The sequence below is a fragment of the Hipposideros armiger genome, unplaced genomic scaffold (assembly GCF_001890085.2).
Source record: "Hipposideros armiger isolate ML-2016 unplaced genomic scaffold, ASM189008v1 scaffold_290, whole genome shotgun sequence".
In the NCBI taxonomy this organism is placed as follows: Eukaryota; Metazoa; Chordata; class Mammalia; order Chiroptera; family Hipposideridae; genus Hipposideros; species Hipposideros armiger.
Window position 1 is genome coordinate 678,009 of NW_017731640.1, and position 21,992 is coordinate 700,000.

General features: G+C 55.0%; 1 protein-coding gene across 3 annotated transcripts in view; it reads right to left on the minus strand.

Moving 5' to 3' along the window:
- NEK6 (NIMA related kinase 6) overlaps positions 1-21,992 on the minus strand; it is a 50,397-nt gene that overhangs the window by 25,869 nt on the left and 2,536 nt on the right. For 2 of the 3 annotated variants that reach the window (XM_019658824.1, XM_019658825.1), the window contains exons 2-5: positions 14,684-14,802; positions 7,118-7,258; positions 5,244-5,306; positions 776-886 (exon numbers count right to left, since the gene is read on the minus strand). In XM_019658824.1, coding sequence (XP_019514369.1) covers positions 776-886; positions 5,244-5,306; positions 7,118-7,258; positions 14,684-14,773 — 405 coding nt within the window. In that variant the 5' untranslated portion in view covers positions 14,774-14,802. Of the gene's footprint in view, positions 1-775; positions 887-5,243; positions 5,307-7,117; positions 7,259-14,683; positions 14,803-19,684; positions 19,759-21,992 lie in introns of those variants that run through there. The other variant, XM_019658823.1, reaches the window with a different exon arrangement.

Here is a 21,992-nt window from a genome sequence, read left to right on the forward strand (position 1 = left end):
CCCACAGTAGGTGCTCCATCAGTGGGGCTGTGATGGTCCCTGAGTCCAGACTTATGGTGGGCCTGGTCCCGGGCCCTAGGAGGTGGGGTGAGGGGGCGGAGTAGTGTGGGGGCTGCCGCGGGATGCAGAGTAAGAGCCAGGCCTAGTGCTGAGCCTGCCCGTGGGACTGGCAAGTCAATCAACCTCTCGGAGACCCCTGGCCTTGGCCATTACATGGGAATGAAGACATCCCTCAAGGGCTGGGGGGACCTCAGGGAAATCAACTTGGGGACAATGTCCACTGGAGGGTCCCAGGTCGAGAAACAGAGACCTGGGCCACAGGCTTGGCTCTGACCCCAAGTTGCTGGCTATTCTCAGGCAAGACTCAACCTCTCTGGACTCAGTTTTCCCTTCTGTAAAATGGGGCAATTTGACCCTCAGACAATTTCCCATATTCTGTGAGCTGGGTTCTGACCTAATACAGGGTTCTATGCCCGCTCCTTCTGAGACGCAGGAGAAGTGGCCCATGAGCCCATGGGCAGGCTAGGAGGGACATTGGGGGCAGCCAGAGGGGTGCTTTCTGTCTATCGATGACCCTCTCCCAGCAAATATGGATGGGGCTCAAAAGGTCATTCACGGGGGCCACAGCTGAGGCCTGTGGGCATCAGCAAGGGGTGCTGAGTGTCCCCAAGAGGCCGCCTCTGTCTGAGGCCAGCGCAGTGAGGAACTCGAGCTGAGGAGGGGCCACTGTGTCTGGGCAGACCCCAGACCCCGTCCATATGCCAGGCACCCTCACCTTGATCATCTGCGACAGGTCACCAGCGTCAGCCAGCTCCAGCACTATGTTCAGCTCATTGTCCTCAATAAAAGAGTCCAAATACTTGATGATGTTCGGATGGTTCAGTTGCTGCCCAAGGAGAGAAGGGGGGAGGCAAAGCCAATGAGAGGTGGTACAACCCCAACACCTACCCCGTGCCAGCACCCAGCTGGCACCCACTAACAGGGCCCTCGCATTTGCTGGAGAGCTGAGTGTCTTGGGGGAAAGTCCTGTGCTTGGGAGTCAGGCAGACCTGGGTGACATTGGGAAAGCCATTTTGCATCCCTGAGTCTCAGTTTCCTCATCTGTAAAATGGGCATAATGCTTTGAGGTATTGTGAAGATTAGATGGAATAATACCCTCGGTTATGTCCAACACAGTGACTGCACAGAGCTAACGCAATAGATGCTTGTAGAAATGGCCCTTCTCTTCCTCCTCCTCCTCATCACCACCCCCGTGACCCTCCAGGGTAGGGCCAGGCCCCCTCCCCTCCGTCGCTGTGCTCAGCAGGCCTGCAGCTGGTACTCAGAAGTATCTGTCTCCTTCCTTCTTCCTTCCCGCTTTTTGTCAATTTCTGACCAACCCCTAGTAAAATCTTGGGGGTGGGGGAAACCCCATTTCTGATGTGGGAGCTGCCCTGAGTGATCTGCCCAGTGCTGAGACCTCTGGCCTGACCACTGTGACTGTGCATCTGCTGAGATTGTGTATGGACCCCGGGCAGGACAGTACCCCACTGGCTGGAAGTCACTCCCGCCCAGCTAACTGTTTATAACGGAAATGGACTATTGACACCAAAATGATTCCAGGATCTGGAAAAATAGAGGGGACCCCAATATTCTGCTGTAGTATGGTCAGCCCAGCCACAGGGGCTCCTGTCAGCCAATGACCAGGGCCCAATTTAGAGAACAATTTCTAAATCAAAGGCCTGGACATGGCTGGGAGAGAGCCTGCGCCTGTGCTGCATGCCGACCTGTGCCCGTCCTTGGGTTCTAAAACGAGGGGGACTTTGGCAGACATCACACAGTCAAGCCATCCCCCAACTGATTTCCCAAACCAGCCCTCCATGGAGGGGGGTACCTCTCAATAGGCCCCCAGGGGCCACAGGAGGCCTCTGCTATGGGCCTCGGTTCCTCCCCCACGTCTGTCCCTTCCTCAACACCCACCAGTTCACCCCAGAGACTGGCTGCACTCCGCCCTGGTGCCTGCTGCCTGTCCTAGTCATCAGGTCCCTCACTCCCACCCCCACCCCCTTTAGCTAGCACTGGCCCACTTCACAGGGCTGGGATGCCCCGCAAACATTAAATTATAGTTTTAGTTTTTACGTTTAGGTCTATAATCCATTTCAAGTTAATTTTGGTGTATGGTGTGAGGTAGGGTCACTTCCGTCCATTTGGATGTCCAGTTTTCCCAGCACCCTGGATTGAAAGGCTTTCCTTTGTCCACTAAATTTTTTTGGTGCCTTTGTCAGAAAAACCACCTTACCCAGTTTTGGTTTTGAGGTCTCCCCGACCTCACACTGGGCAGCACATCAGCTGCCCTCAGCACACATCATATTCTATAGATATGCTTTCATTTACACAAAAAGTACCATAGTAAGTGAATGGAAAGTTGAAAATGCTTTAAAATCTCTAACGCATGTTATAAAGTCCTGATGTTGTTGCTATTACTGTAAATGAGAAACCCGTTCTTTCATCCCCACCCCTCCGGACCTCACTTCATTCTTTCACCGGGAAATATCGCTTCTCTCAGGGAGGGCTCCCCAAAACCCACCCAGGTCATCAGAGGTCTGGGCCTCACGGTCTTTCCAACGGCTTGGAAAAGTCAGAGGGGGGCTTGGGTGGGAACTAAAATTTCAGTCGAGGGGGCTGTTTCCTAAGGTGTAGGCTCCTGGGGAGAGGAGGTAGGAAGCCCTCTTCCCACTCCTGTGGCAGGTCTGAGGCCGGGAAGGAAAGTAAGTGCTCCCTCAAACACCCAGTCAGCCTACAAAGGCACAGGCTGGGGCAAAAAGGGGCCCCAGAGGTAACGGGGCGAAATCTCTGAGGCCTAGAGAGGGAAGGGACTGGCCGGGGCCCAAGCTGAGCCGAGAACTTGGTCCAGTGAGCACAGAGCCCTTGTCCATCCGGAGTTCACGTCAGTCTGTGGCCTCTTGGTGAGCCCAGCTGCGTCTGAAAGGGACACACTTGGGCCAGGGATGCAGAAAGTGCTCCAAAGATGGGAGTGCTTGGGTTTTGTCCAGCAGTGGTTTGTGAGTGTGGCAGCTGCGGGAGGCAAAGGGCTCCCCACTCTGGCTTCATGCACCTGGGGTTCAGGACAGAGTCGCACCCAAGATTCATCTCCAGGGCAGCTCCTCCTGGCAGTCTCGGCCCACCTCTCACTCTCTTGGGTCCCTATACTCTACTGCCCACCCTTTCCCTGAGGCTACAGCACAAAGATCTGACAAACGGCCCTCTTTTCTGCCAGGCTTTGAGCTCCACGGGTGGGGTTGTCCCCGAGGCACTGGGCCAGGCCTGGCTGTCGTGGTGTCTGCTGAGGGATGGATGGTGGCCAGAGGGACGGACAGAGGGCTGAGAATAAAGGGCCCATCAATGTAAGGTCCCCTCTTCTTTGAACTTCTGCACCCGTGGCCCCTCCGGTCCACGATACAGAACGAGTCTGTCTGTCTAGGATCTGTCTTTCCGGCTGGGCTGCATCCCTTAGTGGTACTCAAAAAGTTGTGTTGAATATGAATATATGAATACATGACTCTGTGCCTGTGTTCCAACAGAGCCCGCCTTCCCGCCCCACGTCTGCCAGCCTCTGCCCTGGGAGGGTCCGGGTCCTGGCGTGAACAATATGAATGATGTTGCCCAGGGTCCCCTCTGAGGACCACGTTTCCCTTTGTTTTGTAGGAAACACCTCCTGCCCTGGCACATCCTGTTGACTTCCCATGGGCAGGCCGGGAAGCTGGATTGGCGTTCTGGAAAGGGGTTGGCGTTGCCCGATCATAACAAGGGCTGCCTCTGAGCCAGCACTTAGCACACATCCGGTGCTACGCTGAGCTCCTCACTAATGTCCCCGATACCTCTGAAGACAGTGCTGTTATCACCCCCTGTACAGATGAGGAAACTGAGGTCCTGAATGGTCAACAGCTTGCCCACAGCCACACGACTAGTGAGTGAGGGTGTACCCGCCTCCGAAGCCCATGGCTGTTGGCACTCAGCTGCATCCACAGCCTGGGAAAGAGACATCCCCCTCCCAAACCATCCAGTTCACACCACACCCCAGGCCTGCTTCACTGAAGGGACTGTGGGCACACATTTCTGCACCCAGAGACCAGAAACAGGCTGGCTCATCCACACGCGTGTATGATTCCTTCCTCAATGTGGACAGTACACGTGTGTTCTTGGCCACACGTAGGGAAAGGGGGTGGGTGATGGGGACAGCCGTTCCCCAGGGCTGGGTAATCAGGCAGAGTCCCCAAATCACAACTGGGTCCCAAAGTTGACCATTCTGTAACATTTTAAAATGCTATTTGAAGGGTATTTTTGACCTTTAATAGTTGAAGGTAAGAACAGCTCCCTATAAGCCTCTTCGTCTCCAGCCTCGTCGCCATGGCCCATTGTCTTGAGCGAGGGCTCAAAGCTCACATCTGGCCCCATCCCCTCACCCTGCTCCCAGCCACTTCAAGGATTCCCCTTTCATTCCCATATCCTGAGCGTGGCATTCGAGGCCACCATGATCTACCCGCCCCCAATCCACATTGTCGTGGTTTCTGCTGCAGGCTCATCTCAGCCTTCCAGGTTCCAGGACTGGGCCTTGGCCTCCACAGGGCTTCCGCTGGGCTCCACGGTCCCTGGGTCGGCCAGTGTCATCCTGAATCGTCACCATCAGCAGCCTGCCTGGGAGTCCCCAAGGAGGGAAACAGGCCTGAGAGCCCAAAGCAGAGCCTGGCAGAATTAACTGCTCATCTGAAACTCCACAGCTTTGGCTTTGAAGGGCGTCACTGCCACCAGCAGCCCACTCCACAAGCTGCCAAGCAAGGTCTCTTGTTTCGTTGGAAGGGAGGGGGACACTGAGTGAGCACCTATTGTGCGTTCTACTGTGCCAGGCCGTCTTCAGATATTATTTTATTTAATCCTCTCAATCTGCCTCTATGCTGTGAGGCAGGCGTTCTCACCATTGAGCAGATGGGCAAACGGAGGCTTAGGGAGGTTAAGTCACTTGCTTAATGCCATACAGCTTGTAAATAAAAACATCAGGATTTGAACCCAGCTTCCTTAGCTTCCAAAGCCCCTATCTTTTCCCTCCTCTGTCACCTCTGGGATCCCAGGCAGAATCCTAAGCCTGGGGAGTAGAGAGGGATCCCCAGGAGAGAGCAGCCTCAGGCCAAGGCCAAGCCTACTCCAGAATGCCCTTATCTCTGACTCGGGGCCCATGCCCAGGGGTGCATCCCTCTCAGGGCACTCACCTTTAGAAGGCCTATCTCCTTGACGCAGTCCTGCCTGGCCTTGGCGTCCATCATCTCAAATATCTTGGAGGAGAGGAAAAAGAGAAATAGAATGGTTAACACCCAGCACCGGCATCCCGGTTCACACACTTCCTCGCAGAGGGACCCCACCCCCACCCCATAAGGACGACAATTCTGCTTAGTGGGTCCCCACCGCGTGCCAGGCACCATGCTGACCACTTTATGCCGAAGCCTCACAGTGACTCCCATGGGGCAGGAGTTACTGTCGCAGACTCACAGAGGAGGGGACTGAGGCCCAGAGAAGTCCAGTGACTTGCTGAGGTCACACACTGGTAAGTGGCAGGCCAGGAAACATGCTTGGGGCCTCAGTCTTTGCTTCTGTAAGTGGGGCTGTTAGCCTGAGCTCAAAAGGTGGTCGCGTGGACGGAGTGAAAAGATGAGGTCCCGGGCCGGCCGAGGGGCGCGGTGGTCAAGAGCTGGCTTGAGACGCCAGAGGGCCCCGGTTCGGATCCCACATATGAGGGCCAGTGACACTGCCCTCCACAGCTAAGATGCTGAACAACAGCTCAACCTGGAGCTGGGCTGCCGTGAGTCACCGGCGACAGCATAGGCTACAGCCCCTGTGGCAGTGGGTTGCCATGGGCTACCGTGAGTAGCCAGCAGCCGCAGTGAGCGGCCGTCCAGAAGCCAGCGATTGATCTGCCTCACCCGGGAAGAGCGCAATGATGGTGCCAACTTGGGTGCGTGAGGCAATGTCCTCCACAACTAGACTGAAGAACAAAAGGACAGCAACTTGTCTGTTCCCCTTCCCCCAATTCCCTGGCGCTGTTCCCATCCCCCAATTCCCCAATTAAAAAAATCTTTAAAAAAAAAAAAAAGATGAGGTCCAGGCCCTGGCGCCGTGTCTCCCCGCGCCCCCACTCCCTCCCCAGCCCCCCTCCGTGCTCACTCAGGGTGTGTCCTCCCAGCACCTTTGACTGACAGGAACAAACAGAAGGTCGACAGGGCAGCAGCCCCACCACAAAACCCACCATGTCATGGCACAAATAAACCAAGACAAAGAGAGCCCAGGTGAGCCCCTCCTTGAGAGACAAAGCGCAGAAAATGAGTCTTTTCTGAACAGGAGCCCATCTCTCCTCCAGCGACCTGGGGCTGCGTGCAGGTCACAGACCAACACGGAAACAGTCAACGCCCAGGTCTTATAGCTGGAGTTCCTGGCCCAGCTCCCCACCCCGTGACTGTGTCTGAGTTGCCTGAGCCTCCTCTGCCCAGGCTGCTAATCTCATTCTTTAAGGACAAATGAGCAAATGGAAGGATTGGGAAGCTCTGCTGGAGGTTTACAACCCATTTCCTGCAGCAAAGCAGCCGTCAAATGGGCCCAGCGGCTCTCTCGCTGAAATGCCTCCTGGCCGGACTTCCCTCTTTTAGGAGGGACGGACACAAGGTCGGGAAGGGCACTCAAGCCCAGAACCAACCAAGTCCAGCCACCAGGGTCAGAGGGACTTTAGCTTGCTCTTTGAGCCTGGCGAGCTATTCCCAGCTCTGCACTGTTTTCCTCATCTGAAAAATGGGATGTTAATCCCCACCCAAAGGGCTGTTGACATGATTCCACGAGCTCCTAGCAGGACCCTGTATACAGCAGGTGCTCAGTGCATGCTCAGTCTTCTTTTCCTTTATGGCTCACAGTGAGCTTTTCAAGACAGGAGTCCACCTGACTCTCTCCATAGCCCAGTGAGTTCGGCACTAATTCCCTCTTTATAGAGGAAGGGCAGGGAGGGGAAGGGATGGAGGGACTGGCCCAGGGGCCACAATACTGAGACCCAGAAGCCAGCTCCTGCGATGTGGCTTTTGACCCCAAGGGGTCGTTGGTTCACCTGCACTTTCTTCAGAGCCACCGTCTTCCTGTCCAGCAGGCAGGTGGCCTTGTACACCTCGCTGAACTGCCCTCGGCCAATCTTCTTCTCAATCTGGAAGTCTGCCAGCGAGCAGCGAAAAGACAGGGCGTTCAGGTGTCTCTGGAGGGGACAGACAGAGGGCATCGGTGTCCAGCCAGGCTGGTGTAGAGGCCACTGCCCCTTCCCAGCAGTGCCCCTCTAAGGTGAAGGAGAGACTTTGATCACCAATCCCACTGTCAGAGCGTCCCCTCACCAAGGAAGGGCCTCTCCAAAAGTGGGTCCCTGTCTTAGTCCCCTCCATGTCCCCTGAGCTGAGGCTGTGACCTGCCCAGAGCACGTGCTTGGGGAATTGAATGTTACAATGAAAAATGCTCAAAACAGCTTGGAGCACAGTGGGACTTTGTGACCTGCCCATTGTCACTTCTACAAGTGCAGCCGAAATCACACATCCTCAGAAAAAGGCAACTTTCTCAGCACTAGGAGGAATGATACACACTCATGAAAATAATGACACCATGTGTCAGTTACTGTACTGGCTGCTTAGATAGGTTATATGACAAATCTCCTAACAGCCTTGTGAAGCAAAGCTTATTAATCCCATTTTATAAATAAGGAAACTGAAGCACGGTCACATAGCTAGTCAGTGGGGAGCTGGGACTTGAACTCCCTGATGATGTACAGCCAGCTGCGTGGCTGGGTGGCATGGGGCAGAGTCCCACCCCTCTCTGGGCCTCAGTTTTTCTCCTGGGACTTGAAGGGTTTGGATGATGTGATCTCCAAGAGTCCTTGATCTGGAAACACTGGATGGCTTCTCCCAGTGACAAGGGGCTGGAGCCCTGAGCACTCTCTACCCACCCCAGAGATGTGTCCCAGAGGTCGCACTGCCCAGCTCCACAGCCACGGGGAAGCTCCCAGAGGATGTGGGTGACATCCCAGCTGGCATCGCTGACACTCCAGCTGCACATCTGCATATGCGATGACCCAGACTTGCATTTCCTGTCACAGCCCATTCAACCTAATTAGGGGACGCTCCTGTTGGGGGGCAGGTTACCCAGGCAGCAGCACCCGTGTGAGGGCGCCGTCAGGCTCTGGGGGTGGGGGCACCACTGCCCTTGCAGGGGTTGGGATGAGGCCCTGTCCTGGGATGGCCTCTGTCCAGGTGGGGGGCACCGCGGGACACAGGGCCCCTGGGTGCAGCTGCCTGAGCCAGCAGGGTCCTGACCCTAACTTAACTCAGAGCTGTGAGTGGAAAAGAAAAAGATGAACTGAGTTCCTGACCCAAAAGGCCAGGCCTCTCTCCACAGCCACCGCCAAGGCCTTCCTCCTGGCCTGGGTCAGCCCTCAGCAAGTTCCACTCTTGCCCCTGCAGCCAAGTGAGGTCATCCATTAACACCAGCCTCAGGATTCCCTACGGGTTCAGCGGGATGATATTGGTGAAAAGGGGCTGGGAGCTCTAGGCTACTGGGCAAATGTGGGGCTGGCCCCGACAGCTCGCACCACGGTGGCTCAGAGTAACAATCCCCAGCTTGCACCACAGTGGCTCAGAGTAATAATCCTGATGGTCTTTCTGTAAACTGCTCCTTTCATACTTATTGTCCCTTGTTAAGTCTGGGACCCCATGCTGGCTCCTGGGGAAAATAAACACAACTCCTGGGGCACAGGTTGGCAGAGAGGTTGGCCCAGAAGCTTGGGTTCAAATCCCAGTTCTGCCACTTCCTGGCTGTGGGCCTTGGGCAAGCCCTTCTAGGCCTCAGTTTCCTCATCTGTACAATTAAGATAAATGATAGTACCTTGTTCAGAGGGTTAAATATGTTAATGAATGAAAGCCCTTGGCACACAGGAAATGCTGTCTGTCTGTCATTATTATTGGTATTGGCATTGTGGGATGTCTGTAGAACAGCAGCACCTACTTCCTAGGGGGCTGGGGATGAGCTGAGGCAGGGTGTGCACAGTGCAGGCCTGGTGAGCGCCTGGCCCAAGTGCAAGAAGTGCTCACTGGCGCGACCAACATCCCAACGTTCCTACCCCCACCGAGGACCTGCGCCGAGGGTATTTCCTGCTCTGCGCTCTTCAGCTGTGAAAACTAAAATGCATTTTAAAATATAAGAATAAGATCAGTAACATATCATTTCCTTAACACCCATGATGTTGGATGCCACGCTGGATGTTTAAAGTCTCACTAAGTCTTCACAGGCCCATTTCACAGATGAGGAAACTGAGGCTCAGGGAGGCCATTTACCCAACGTCACCTGGCCACAGTAAAGCAGTGAGGTGGACGCGCCCCCGCAGCCTTTTGACTTCACCATCCCCAAGCAAGTCATCTGGGACTGTTTGCCAAGGGGATGTGCTAGACAGCGGGCTCGCCTCGCCCCACTGCACTGTGGGTGCTAGAGGCCATTTCTGACTCCTCATCCCCCTTCCCCAGGGTGGGAGACCCTTAGGTCACCCCCAAAGGTAGAGGAGATGGGATGAAGGGGCCTGGGAGGAGGCGGCAGGGATGCTGGCCCACGCGCTGCTGCCAGCTGCAGTGGGCCCGAGAGAGGCGGCCTGTGCTACCTGGGAAAACACCCAATCTCAGAGAGAGGAGGAATCTCTGGGAGCAGCTCTGGAGGAATCTGGGGGAAACAAGGAGATAGCCAGATCCCTGGGTCATCTCTATCCCCAATCCCACCCTCCCAAGAAATGCCGCCAACCTTCTCAGGCCGAGGCCAGACATACAGGGAAGGGGGTGTCTTGAATCACCCCGGGACACCTTACTCCAGAAAGCTTGGGAAATCCAGCTCTCTTCTCCAAGTCAGATCAAATTAGGCCACACACACACCCCACCCTCCACCCCCCGCCTGTGCTAATTTGAGTTTAAAATGTTTGAACCACAATAAGCCTCAGCTATTGACAAATCCTTTTTTTGTTGTTGTTAAAGCAGGAGCATAAAATTACATGTTAAAAGAATAAAACTGCATTCGCCCAATTAATTTTCTGAAATCTCATTAAAAAATTTAGCCTGACTAAGTCAGGCTTCTGACCTGAATTTTAAACATCTTTACACTGGATGGGTCTCTTTTTTCCCTGATATTTGCAATGCATCATTAATTTTAAGGCAACCGTTTCTATGATTTTAAAAAGCATACTTCATCAGGATGACATTTGCTGTAAACGAATTTCACCTTTAAAGACATCTGACATCGTGTGTAGGGAACTTCTAATGGATTCAGTATATGTGTATATGGTGATGTGTTTTAAATCCACGTTGCATAAAAGATGGACACAACTTACCAAGAGTCCATATTGTCAGGCCCATTACGAGGCCAGCTCCACTCAGCTCTTCACGATCTGGCTAATTTCAAACACAAAACCAATCTTCCCTCATTCAGAGTTGTGGCAAGAAGGCTCACATGGGGCCACAGGACTCGAGGGATTCCTGGCTCTGCCCCTTCATAGCAAATGGGCAAGTTACTTATCTCAGTCCCCATCCTCTCCACCCCCCCCNCTCTGTTTTTCTTTTCTTTCGACACAAAAGTTGGGCTGTGAATTTTCCGAAGTCGCCGCCGCCTCTCTCCACCCCCCCCCCCCCCCCCCCCCCCCGCCCCAAACGGAGTTCTGAATAAGACTTACTTCTCTGAGTGGGTAAAAGAACAAAATGAGGTAAGTGCCGGGCGTCACACTGTGGTGCAACCACCACCATGATTGTCTCAACCTGGACTCTACACTCAGCTCCAGGGGAACAGCGAGCAAGACGCCCAAAGCATGGAAAATGCCTGATAACAAAACCCAAAATCATCTCAATTGGAGTGGCTCCCCCAGGCCGATCCTCATTAACTGGGCTCAGACAGAGCTGAGCTTAAACATACGGGTGAGAGAATCTGCAACCAGCTCCAACGACTGACAAGCAAAGACTCGAAGAATGAAGCCATCCAGAGCATCAGCAGGCCACCCAGAAACCTGGACACATGGACTCCCCTCTCCCTTTTCCTTCCAGTTACCAAGAGCAGTTGGATTTTCCCCCTAGAAGTCTCTGGAATCTTCCTTCCTGCGTCCAGCCTGCTTAAAGCCAAGGCATCATCTCACCTGGGTGAGGGTAGCGGCCTCCTTGTCTCCTCCTATTATCACCTTACTTGTGCCTCAAGCCCCGGCTGCGAGTGATCTAAAACCCAAACTCATGTCAACTTCAAACCCATAATGGGCTCCCCCCTTCTCTACAGAGTCAATTCCAAATGGCAAGGCATGGATTCCAGGGCTTTTCATAAACACCGGCTATTGTACCTCATCTAAGCGCCGGTATTTAAACACTGATCTAACCTGACGGGTCCGCACCTTGAGGTCTGGCTCCTTCCTCTTCCTGGAACAAAGAGACCCAAGGCAGAAATGAGACAAGCACTTGCTGAAGTTACAACAAAGCAAGCACTTCTTGAATTTGAATGGCTGTTAATATTTGGTCATTAAATCCTATCTAAGTACCATCACGGGTTTGGGAAGATTTTCATAAAGATTTGGGCCTGTGCAATGTGGACCCAGTGACAGCTGTTCCTATTCCCTGTAAAGTTAAGCACATTCCTCTCTGAATAGCGCTGAATATAACAGAACTTGGCACGTCCCGAGTAAGTCTGCAAGGACTTTCCAGATGGAAGACACATTAGCCAGGCCTGTCTCAGACAAGAACACCTTTCTTCTTTTTGGAAATTCATGTGGTTCTCAGTGGGTCAGCTGAGCCTTGCGTTTCATTCCTGATGAAAATGCTCTGTAGCAAAGTGGTAAAATCAAAAAGCACAGGGCATTTTAAGCTCTTTTTCTCAACTTCATTCATTCATTCATTCATTCATTCAAAAACCTCAATAAAAGCGAGCATGTTCAGCGTTCCCAAGTATTATGTATTTCCTATATGAGTCTTGCGTGTTCAGCAAACATATTTTCATAGGCTGACAGCTCTCAGAGCTAGAAAGCCCCATTGAAATCAACACACCACTTGCCTTGGGCATAGAAGGTTAATAAAACCCAGAGTTTGAGTGTTGGTTAAATTGTTCTTTCTATTTCCAGCTCTGGGCTCTTTAGCTGTGAAAACTAAAATGAATTTTTAAAATATAAGATCATAAAATATGACATACCATTTCCTTAACACCCACAATGTTGGATGCCATGCCAGATGTTTAATGCATAACACCTCCCTTAGTCTTCATGGCTCCATTTTACAGATGAGGAAACTGGGGCTCAGCGAGGTCCTTTACCCAGTGTCGCCTTCTCAGTGAGGGATGGAGCTGGGAACTGAACCCAGCCTGGTCCAGCACACAGCATTCCTGCTGTGGGAGCCTGGCTCCTTCCTCTAAGGATGATTTCAGGGGAACAGCAGTGCCTCCTGCCATAAAGGAAAACACCTCTGTCTTCATTTTGAGGTGTTTCTATATCCTGAAATGGGCAAGATTCAGGCCCTGACAGATCCCTAACCGGTGGTGCAACCCCATTGTTTCAGGAGAGAGAAAGTGCCTGGCTGTCCCCTTTCCAGCCCAGACAACAGCAGCCCTATGTCGTCGTCGACACTGCTGCGACTGGTTCTGCAAACCCAGCCAGATGCTGGTGAGACTGGGGGCATCTTCAGCGACAGCCGCTAGCCAACACCAAGTAATCGTATCTAATTACACTTAACTATGTCATTACCACTCCAACATGTGCGACGACACGCCACGGACACCGCTGCCACTGCAGCCCAGAGCCTCCTCTCCTTGATTGTGAAATAATTACGGGGCTCTCTCTTCTGCCAAATGAGGCTGTAATTAACCCTAATTGCTCGAAATGCAACTGGCTAATTCTGGGAGATTAATCAAGGGGGACTCAATTGTTAGTGAATGACTTAATATGACAAATTGCTACATTACTCGAAGAGGCCCCGCTGCCCCAGCCATCAGTGAGATGTCCTGGTGGGCTGTGGACCAGCCGTGTCCACAGGCTGCCCAGCTTTCTGGGATCTGCCTCCCCAAATTCCACCCAGAAAATGGGCCCCTGCATATCAGCCGAGAATGGAAATGGAGAGTATAAATAGCACAGATGCCTTTGGACCCTCGTGCGCGCGCGCGCACACACACACGCACACAGAGTTTGTCCTAGTTCATATGTCACCTCTGTGTGAATCTATAGAGGTGCTTCTTTCCTGGAGCTTATGCAGCCTGCACCAGGAAGCATGGCTTGATGAGAGCTCAGGAGCAGGAGAAGGATTTCAGACTCACCCGCCTCCTTGGCCAGGCACCTTTGTGCAGTGTGTAACCTGTACAACTGTACATGGCAACCCTGCCCAAACAGGTCAAACACCAGTCCACCTGAAGCCCTCCCACAAAAACTAGGCAGTTAGAAGCTGTGACAACCCTTCCATGACTCAGGAAGGTGGCTGTCTCTGTCTCCCCCTGATTTAGATCTCACAGCCTAGGGACAAAAGCCAACCCTGGACAGTTACTTTTCATGATTCCAGGCTGCTCACAGGACACTATAGCATCTGGTCCTGACTGATCTGCCCTGTCAAGCTCCCTGTCCCTTCCAGGCCTCTGCATGCCAGGCCTCGTAGCCCCCTAGCTCAGCTCAGGTGCCTTGTTGGAGCTCTGCTGGCTCCCGAGTTTCTTCTGCCTTGTTTCCTGTCTCTCTCTCCCATGAGGCTGTGTGCACCCTCAGAGCAGACGTAGGTCTGCCTCACACACAGCCATGTCCTGGGTGTGTGCACTACACGTACTTTAAGTGCATTAACTCAGCAAGCACAAGAGACTCCTCTGTGCCTGACCTGGGATGGTGTGACTGGTGAAGCCCCACCCCAGAGGACTCTCTGTCTGGGCAGGCAGACGCAGGAACCAGTCCCCTGGAGGGGTGTCATCGTGGCCACGACCCAGTGCCTGTGCCTGTAAAGGCAGCAGAGAAGAGGGAATGGGGTGGAACAGGAAGGCTCCCCAGAAGCAGTGGCATTTGGACTGACGCTTGAAGGAGTCAGGCAGGAACAGCATGTGCAAGGGGCCTGGGGTGTTTGAGCAGCTCAGAACCCCAGAAACTGCCTTCAGAAAAGCTGCAAAAGGCTGCCTGGCTCTCTGAGGATCTACAGAGAAGGCGAGGCCGGTGGAAGGAAACCAGTGTGTCTGAACTCTGTTGAGGGTGAAGAGACCAGAACGTGGTTCAGACCAGAAAGGGAGGCAGACTTCAGCCTAGAGTAAGGAAGCTCTTTGACCCCAAGTTCACCCTGCCCATTGTCCCGCACCCTCAGTCTCTCCTTGGGGCCTCCCCAACTTCCTCTACACTCCATCCTACGTGGTGCTGATCCCTCTGAAATAAAGCTGTTCCATTCACATGGAAACACCCAGAGGTGGGACCAGGCCTGGCATGCCACCAGAATCCAGCACAAAGAGACTTCTCTAAGAAGGCCTGACTAGGTTAGGTAGTGAGCTCTGCGCCCATCATGGGAAGCACACAAGAAGCTCTGTCTTGGGGCTGCTGAGGGGCTTTCTCCAGTAGCTGGGAAGAAGCAGCCTCAGGGATCTGTGTTCCTCGGAGACTCTCTGATGCAGACAGAGGAAAAGGGCTTACCTGTGGGTCAGGGGGGTGCGCAGGCCCCGGGGTGTGGCAGAGGTTGTTCGGGCTCCCTCCATGGGGCATGTGGCTGGGCTGTCCTGCCATCCTGCATGCCAGCCTCACAAGGGCATGGGCTGCAAAAGAAAACGAGGGCTTTCTTATATCCATGCCAGTTCGCCTTTTCCTCTCGACAGCCCTGAGATGGAGGAAGTACTTTCACTTGCCCCATTTTACAGATGTGTGAGTTGAGGTATGGAGCAGTTAAGTAACTTGCCCACAGTCACCCAGCTCAGAAGTGGCAGGGCTAAGACTCAACACCCTGCATGACATACTTTCCCTTCATTATGCTGTCCTGACTAGGTTGCTAGGATTATCCCCATTTGACAGAGGGGGAAACTGAGGCTCTGTGCAGGGAAAAGTTCTGAAGGTGAGCCCCCGCCAGCAAGGGAGGTGCCAGATTCAACCCCACATGTGCCAGTCTGCGGAGCCTTGTTCTTCCCCCATTACTGTTCTCCATGCCTCTTGGGGGCAGTTCTGCATCCCTGTCCCCCATCATCACCCTCACATAACCCCAGGATGGCAGCTTGGGTGGTCAGGAGAAAGAGACCTTGAGTCACACTGCAAGCAGCAGCTGCAGGAGAGACCTCACAACCCCATCCTTGCTGGGCTATGTGCATCAAACACTGGGAAGTCCAAGGCCATGGGTCCCGCTCACAGTCCTACACAAACCGCTGGGCACAAGAAAGCAGTCCCCTCAACCTCCAGGGCTTGAGCTGCCACATCAGAGGTCCCCGGGAGAGTCAGGATGCTAGTCACCAGTTGCCATAGTAACCGCAGCTATTGTCTCAAATTAAGCACCACCATGTGCCCAGGCCTGAGCCAAAGGCCATCTGAGAATCATTCCTAATATCTTTGCACTCCTGGTGCCACAGGCAGCCACTGCCAGCCGCCCAGCAGATGAGCGCCTCTGGGGCAGGGAGCACGCAGCGATCCTCCCGGCTGCGAAGGGAGCAGTGCTCCTCCTTGGGAGGGCAGGTCTTCACTCACGCACAAGCATTTCGGCAGCATCTTCCATGTCCAGGGCCAGGCCTGGGTTCCCCCAGGGCTGCAGAGGAGAGGGGCTGATGCCTGGAAAACACTGGCAAAGTCAGGGCCCCCTGAATCAGGCTGCTGTACCTGGCTAACCTGAGGGCACCTCTCACCACACACATCCCAAACAGAAGCCCTAAGGACTGGCCCAGGCCATTGGAACGGCTCCGTCTATAACCTCTAGGGAGCCAAATTCCCCAAAAGCTGCTTCCCTGGCCTGAGGTCAGGACACTGAGGTGTAACCCACACTCCGAAGACCTGGGTGGGGCCAGCGGATCTGGTCTGAGGTCGCACCCCTGTTTGTCTGCCACCCCGACTCCCTTCCGTTTTTCCTGTGCAGCCTACTCTCAGGGTCTGCTTCAGGAGAGGTTAACCTAAGGCATCATCCTTCCTATACAGGCTGCCTCTTGCAATCTTTAACCCACCCAGTCATCTGCACCCCCAGCCGTCCCCACTAGCCAAACCCCAAACTAAGAGGCCAGTGGGTGGCAAGGCCTGCTGCATGCACCTCCTAAGTAGACACATACACCCCTGAATAGGGGTGTTCTGGGCAGCAGGGAAGGAGTCAACACCAGATGGGGTTGTTACAGTCAATGCCCTGAAGATCTCAGGTTCTTGGACTGCAAATCACTCTTCCTTCCTCCCCCACTCCCCCCACCCCCGTAGTTTATTCCAGCTGCAGTGGTTGGTGGGCCAGCTCTCTCAGGCTCTCAGGCTCAGGGATGTCTATGACACCCTTTGATCCGTCAAAGGGTGTCCACCAAGCCCTGAAATGACCACTGAGCTTGACCATTGGCCTCCCTGTCTCTGCCTTAAAAGCTCCCGAGCCTCTTAGAATCTCTAGAATATGTGTGCGGGCGTCCAGCGCCCTGTCCTCAGGGCAGGCCCAGCTCCTCCCTCACACCCCTCTCATCAGCGTTTTGGGGTAAACCTGCTCTCCGGCACGCCACACGAATGGCAGAACGCGAGGCCACATGGAGCACACAGCAGAGAGTGCAGATCCACCCAACTCAGGCCGGCACGGGAGGCCCAGCCAGGACAGTGTCCTCCCGGCCCGGCCCGTGCGGTCTCCTGTCTGTGAAGTTGCTGAAACTCAACCAGTTTTGACACCCCCACCCATAACACACACACACACACACACACACACACAGCTTTTCATGTGGTTCATCATAAGGTATACAGATAAAGGTAGATCTCTTGCTGTTTCTTTTTTCTCTTATCTCAAATCAAGTGTCACGTTGCAGGCATTGTGGGGGTGTTCCTGTCCTTCTGAGGCCTCTCTCTCCCCCAAACCCCTGCCTTTTCCTGGACCATGGGGTCTCCAGCACCTGGTGCCCTCCCTGCCAAGCCCTCCTCCTCTGTGTGGACCACTGAGGCCATTTCTTGAAATGCAGATGGAACCATGGCCCCCTCAGCATCTGCCCACCATCTGTGCCTGAGCTCCCGCACTGAAGCTCACACCCCCAGGTGACACAGTGAGGACCCCGGTATGAAAAGCCCCAGGATAAACAGATAAACACGAGCAGCTTCCCGAGGCAGCGCTGCTACTCAGGGGAAGATGTGTGCGAGAATACACCGGATACAGAGGGAACAGAATGTAAAATGCGCATGAATTTTAAGATAAAACCGGAGACTCCTGCAGGCTCTGCTGCTGCTTCGGGCTGCACCCCCAGACCCCTCCGGGTGACATGTTCATCACCCTCTGCCCGTAGGGAGACTCTGGGGGAAGGTGGGAGGAAAGCTGTCTTCAGCAGGAAGGCTCTGTCTCTATCTCAGAAGGCACCGGGCACAGCCCATACATGGCTCACCTGCCCACTGGCTCAGATTTCACATGGAATGTGGTTCAGGAACCACGGTCCAGCACTCTCTGGCTATCCCTCCCCTCATCCCACCTCGCGCAGCCACCTGTGGCCAGCGGGCATGGGTTTGTATCTTGGCCCTGACACCCCCCCAAGCTGAGACCCTGGGCAAGTCACATTGGGCAGAAACTCATTTGTGAAGGTCATCCCATCCCCCATGCCCCACATGGCATTCCCACATCTGAGCCCAGAGGCAGCAGTCGGCACGCCCTCACACTGGGCCCCAGGAGCAGCGTGAGGGCCCCCACCCCCGGCCTCCTCAGAAATAATCCTAACGGTAAACCAACAATCACGGGCCCGCTCTACGCTGGGCCCTGCTCCCCACACTTCAACTCTATTAGTCCACCTCATTTGAGCAATTCCATGAAACAGGGTCTCTTACGGTTCCGTGCCACAGACAAGGAAATTAAGGTACAAGGAGGCTAAGAGATTTGCCTAGCTCACACAGGTCACAGGCAGTGGAGCCAGGATTCGAACCCACGGTAGCATCTGTGCCCCAAACCACCCTGCTGCATTCCTCCCAGCAACACATCATCGTCCCTTCAGGTGGCTCCCTACTGAACAAGCCCCCTCCACTCAGGAACGGGGCCTGTGCTGAGTGGGTAAGGGTGATCCCAGGGCCAGTGGGCCACGAAGGGCCATTTCCCCCGCACTGGGGCCCATGGACAGGAGCCCCCTCGCCTTTCAGGATGGCACCAAGCTGCTGCAGCACTGCTGTCCACACACCTTTCCTGCCAAACCCCTGGGATTTCGGTAAATCACTGTTCCTGAGCTGTTCTGTCCAGAAACTAACGGAACATGCTGCAGCGTGTTCCCAGTGTGTGTGTGTGTGTGTGGGGGGGGTGTCTTTGTTCCAGGAAAGCAGCAGCCAAGGAGGACCCTGCAAGTCACAGCACCCGTCCCCGCCAAGTGCCAGAGAGAGAGCCACTACGAAAGGGCAGGAGGCAGGGAGGAAGGTGGGAGCGGGGGACGGAGCGGGTAGCAGAGGGAGGAAGGCAATGAAGGTTCGCTGGGCTTCCGGTGGGCCAGGTCTGTCCCATCCGTCCTGGGACTGCTGGTAGACCCATCTTACAGATGGGGAATCGGGCACAGAGAAGGGAGGCTCAACGTCATGTCACAGGTGAGCTACAGTGGGGACATTGGAACCCAGCTCTCACTAACGCCTAAGCCCCACCTAGGTCCCAGACAGCCATTGCCTCTTGAGGCTCTCAAGGAGTGTTGCATGTCAGAGGATTTTCATCCCCTTTGTCTATACTTCCACAGAAACCCAACCCTTTTACCCCAGAAATTCCTGCCGGAAACTGCTTCTGAGGGGGCTCAGATGCAGAAAGACCGAGGTAGAGGATTTGGATTTGGAGGGACAACATGCAGAGCAGGGCAAAGACCGGCCGCACATGCCAGCACCTCTGGGCGACGCGGGGAGCTGCTTGTGCCTGTGGCTCCTGCCAAGGTGCAGAACAATGACAAGCAGGCTGCCAAGCCCACGTCAGGGGCCACAACTCCGTGGAATGCGAGACCCAGAGCGCAGGCCTCACTGAGCGCCACCTCCAAGAGGGCCTTTCTTCGCAGGGAACAAGGGCCCTGCATTTCCAAGGCACTGTGGGCGCACAGTGTGGCTTCCCAGCCTGGGTTCCCGATGTGTGCGTGTGACGTGTGCCCAGGGACTGGATCAGGGTGGGCCCAGGGGTTAAGGCCCAGGGCCTGTTTGGGACTGGAGTCCCTTAACCACGCAGTGTCTGCTTCCTCATCTGGAAAATACGGCTCATGGTAAGGTCTATCTCTTAGGGTGACCGACAGGGTAAAACACGTTAACTCCTTAGAACCGAGCCTGGCACGTACAAAGGGCCCTCTGAGGCTTTAGGTGCTGCATGGTCCTTAGCGCTAACCGTCACTGGGCAATGGAGGAGGGAGAGCCTCCAGGTGACAGACACAGGAGCTGGGGCTCAGACAGGGTCACACAGCTGGTGGGAGACACATCTGGGGCTGCTGGACCCCCGGTCGTGCTCCATCTACCGCACACATGGCCTCACTGGGATGATCTGGAGCAAATGCCTCCTCCATCACTTACGGGAACTGTGGCCACCTCTGCGAAGCCCACTGACACGCTCCTTCCGACCCTGGCCTTCCATCTGGCTCTTCCTACTGTAGGGAAGACAAGGGGACTTGGGTTTAATCTGGGCACTCCCTAGAAGGGGTCAGCTCCCGCTAGGCTGGGCTCTGAGGTTTTCCAAGTGGCATTTCTGACCAAGACGGTCGCCTGAGCCTTGCCTCCCAATTTCTGGAAATTTCATCTAGGGAAAAGCCTGCTCCATGCCACACCTCCACACCTGGAGGCTGGTGGCTCACTGAGGCCCTTCCCCTCTCAGTGCCAGATGACCCCAGACACCACGAAGGCTCAGGCCTGGGGCAGGTTTGGGGGCCTAAGTGTGTGGCTGAGGGTATGCTGGAGGTGCATTATTATATTGTGTGGGCGTGAGTATTTGTCACCTGCTCCCAAGCCCTGAGGTGGAAACAGCGTGCGTCCCTGCCCTTTTCTGCATGTGCTGCGTGCTTGTGCCCATGATGTCAGGGTTCTTCTGGTGACCGTGGCTCCTAGACCAACAGGTTCTGCCAAAGCCTCGGGAGAACCACACAGACATCCTTGAGGCTTGGCCTCAGCTGGACGCCGGACTCCATGCTGCTTTCTCTGAGGAAGGCCCCTTCTCGGTCCTCCCCGCTGAGTGAACGGCTTCACAGGTTGTTTTCCCAAAGTAGGAAACCATCCCATGACTTCACAGCCTCCTAAACACATGGTTTTCTTTTCCCCCAAGTGACTGACCCAACACCAGTGCAGGCACCAGGGGCTATTTCCACTTGTCCAACGGGCTCCCGGTGGCAGATGCTTAGGATGGGTGCCCACTGCCTGAGGTCTTCGGCCAGCTGGGAAAGGACAGGTGCCACAGGCTGGCACTGCCCGGCACACCCCTCCACAGTGGAGCTCTGAGGCCCAGGGAGACAGGGCAGCTCAGCCTGGCCACCAGTGGGGTCAAGGCCGGACCAGGTTCAGCATCAGCCAACATCCACACCAAGCGCGCTCCCTGAGCTGAGTGACTCGACACCTTCCAAGAAACCCAAGAAAAACTCATTTTGCAGATGAGAAAACTGAGGCTCTAAGATGTCATGGGCTGCTATGATCTGCATGATGAAGAGGAGGAAAGCTCAGACCGGTTAAGCGACGGGCCCAAGGTCACACATAAGGCCACAGGGGGAAACCAAGTCTGTCTGACTCCACTAGTCCAGCAGCCTTAGAAGAGTGAATGAAGGAATGACTTCTGGCCCAGAGGTGTGGCTCCGGCTGCTGTGTCCTATGCCCTCCCCAGCCCCACTTGTCTTCTGGTCTTGGGATAAGCAAACGTTATCCATTCATCACTTGACAGGAAGCAGCCAGATCTCAGGCCGGAGTCATGGGGGCCTGGGAGCTGTAGGGGACGAGCCACAGATGGTGTCTGGTTTCCTGACTGGTCCTGTGTCCCCTCACCCTCACCCCCAAAGCCACACATGCTGCTCAGATTCCTCAGCTCCACGAGCCTGGCTTCTCTAAGACATGGGACTCCAAGCAGCTCTGAAAGGACAGTGCAGCCTGAGCAGAGGGGTTGCTGGCCTCCCGCAGGGTGGGCCTGCAGAACCCGGAGGCCAGCAGCTGAGGGGCGATGCTGAACCCACCCGGCCGACGGGGCCTTTCTTCCCACACAGCTCACTTCCCCGGCACCCCTAGCTCGCCTCCCTCATCCACCACCAGCCCCCATCCTTCTGTGTCCAGCCTGGGGCCTCTCTCCAGAGCTCCAGACCTCAACCATCAAAAGCCACAGGCACCGAAGACTCACTTGGCCCAATCGGAGCTTTTGCTCACCCTTCCCGAGTCCCCATCTCAGCAATGGGCTCCTCTCTGTCTGCCCAGGGACCCGGCGGGAACCCAGGCTCGCCCTGCCTTACGCCTTGCCCTCCCTCACAGCCCACAGCTGGTCTTCATCCAGGCCCGCTGATTCTCTCCCTAAACAAGTCTGCACTCACTCAGAGCCCCTGCCCTGTGCTGGCCTGGCCCCTTCTCAGCGGGGTCTCTGCAGTCGCCTCCTGCCTGATGACCCAACCTCCAGGCCGCCATGGGAAGGGCCCCACCCCCAACACACAGATCCCAACCGGCCACTCCCCACCCCAAGCTCCCCGGCAAAACGCCCACACCCCTAAGCAAGGCATTGCAAGCTCTGCCCAGCTGGCATGGGCCTGCCTTCCTGCATTTCCCCCCAGCCCCTCACCCCACCCCAGGCCCTGCACCCAACCACACAGCACCCTGGCCCTTCCAGGCCTTTTCATATGCCAGCTTCTGCCTGGAACCTATG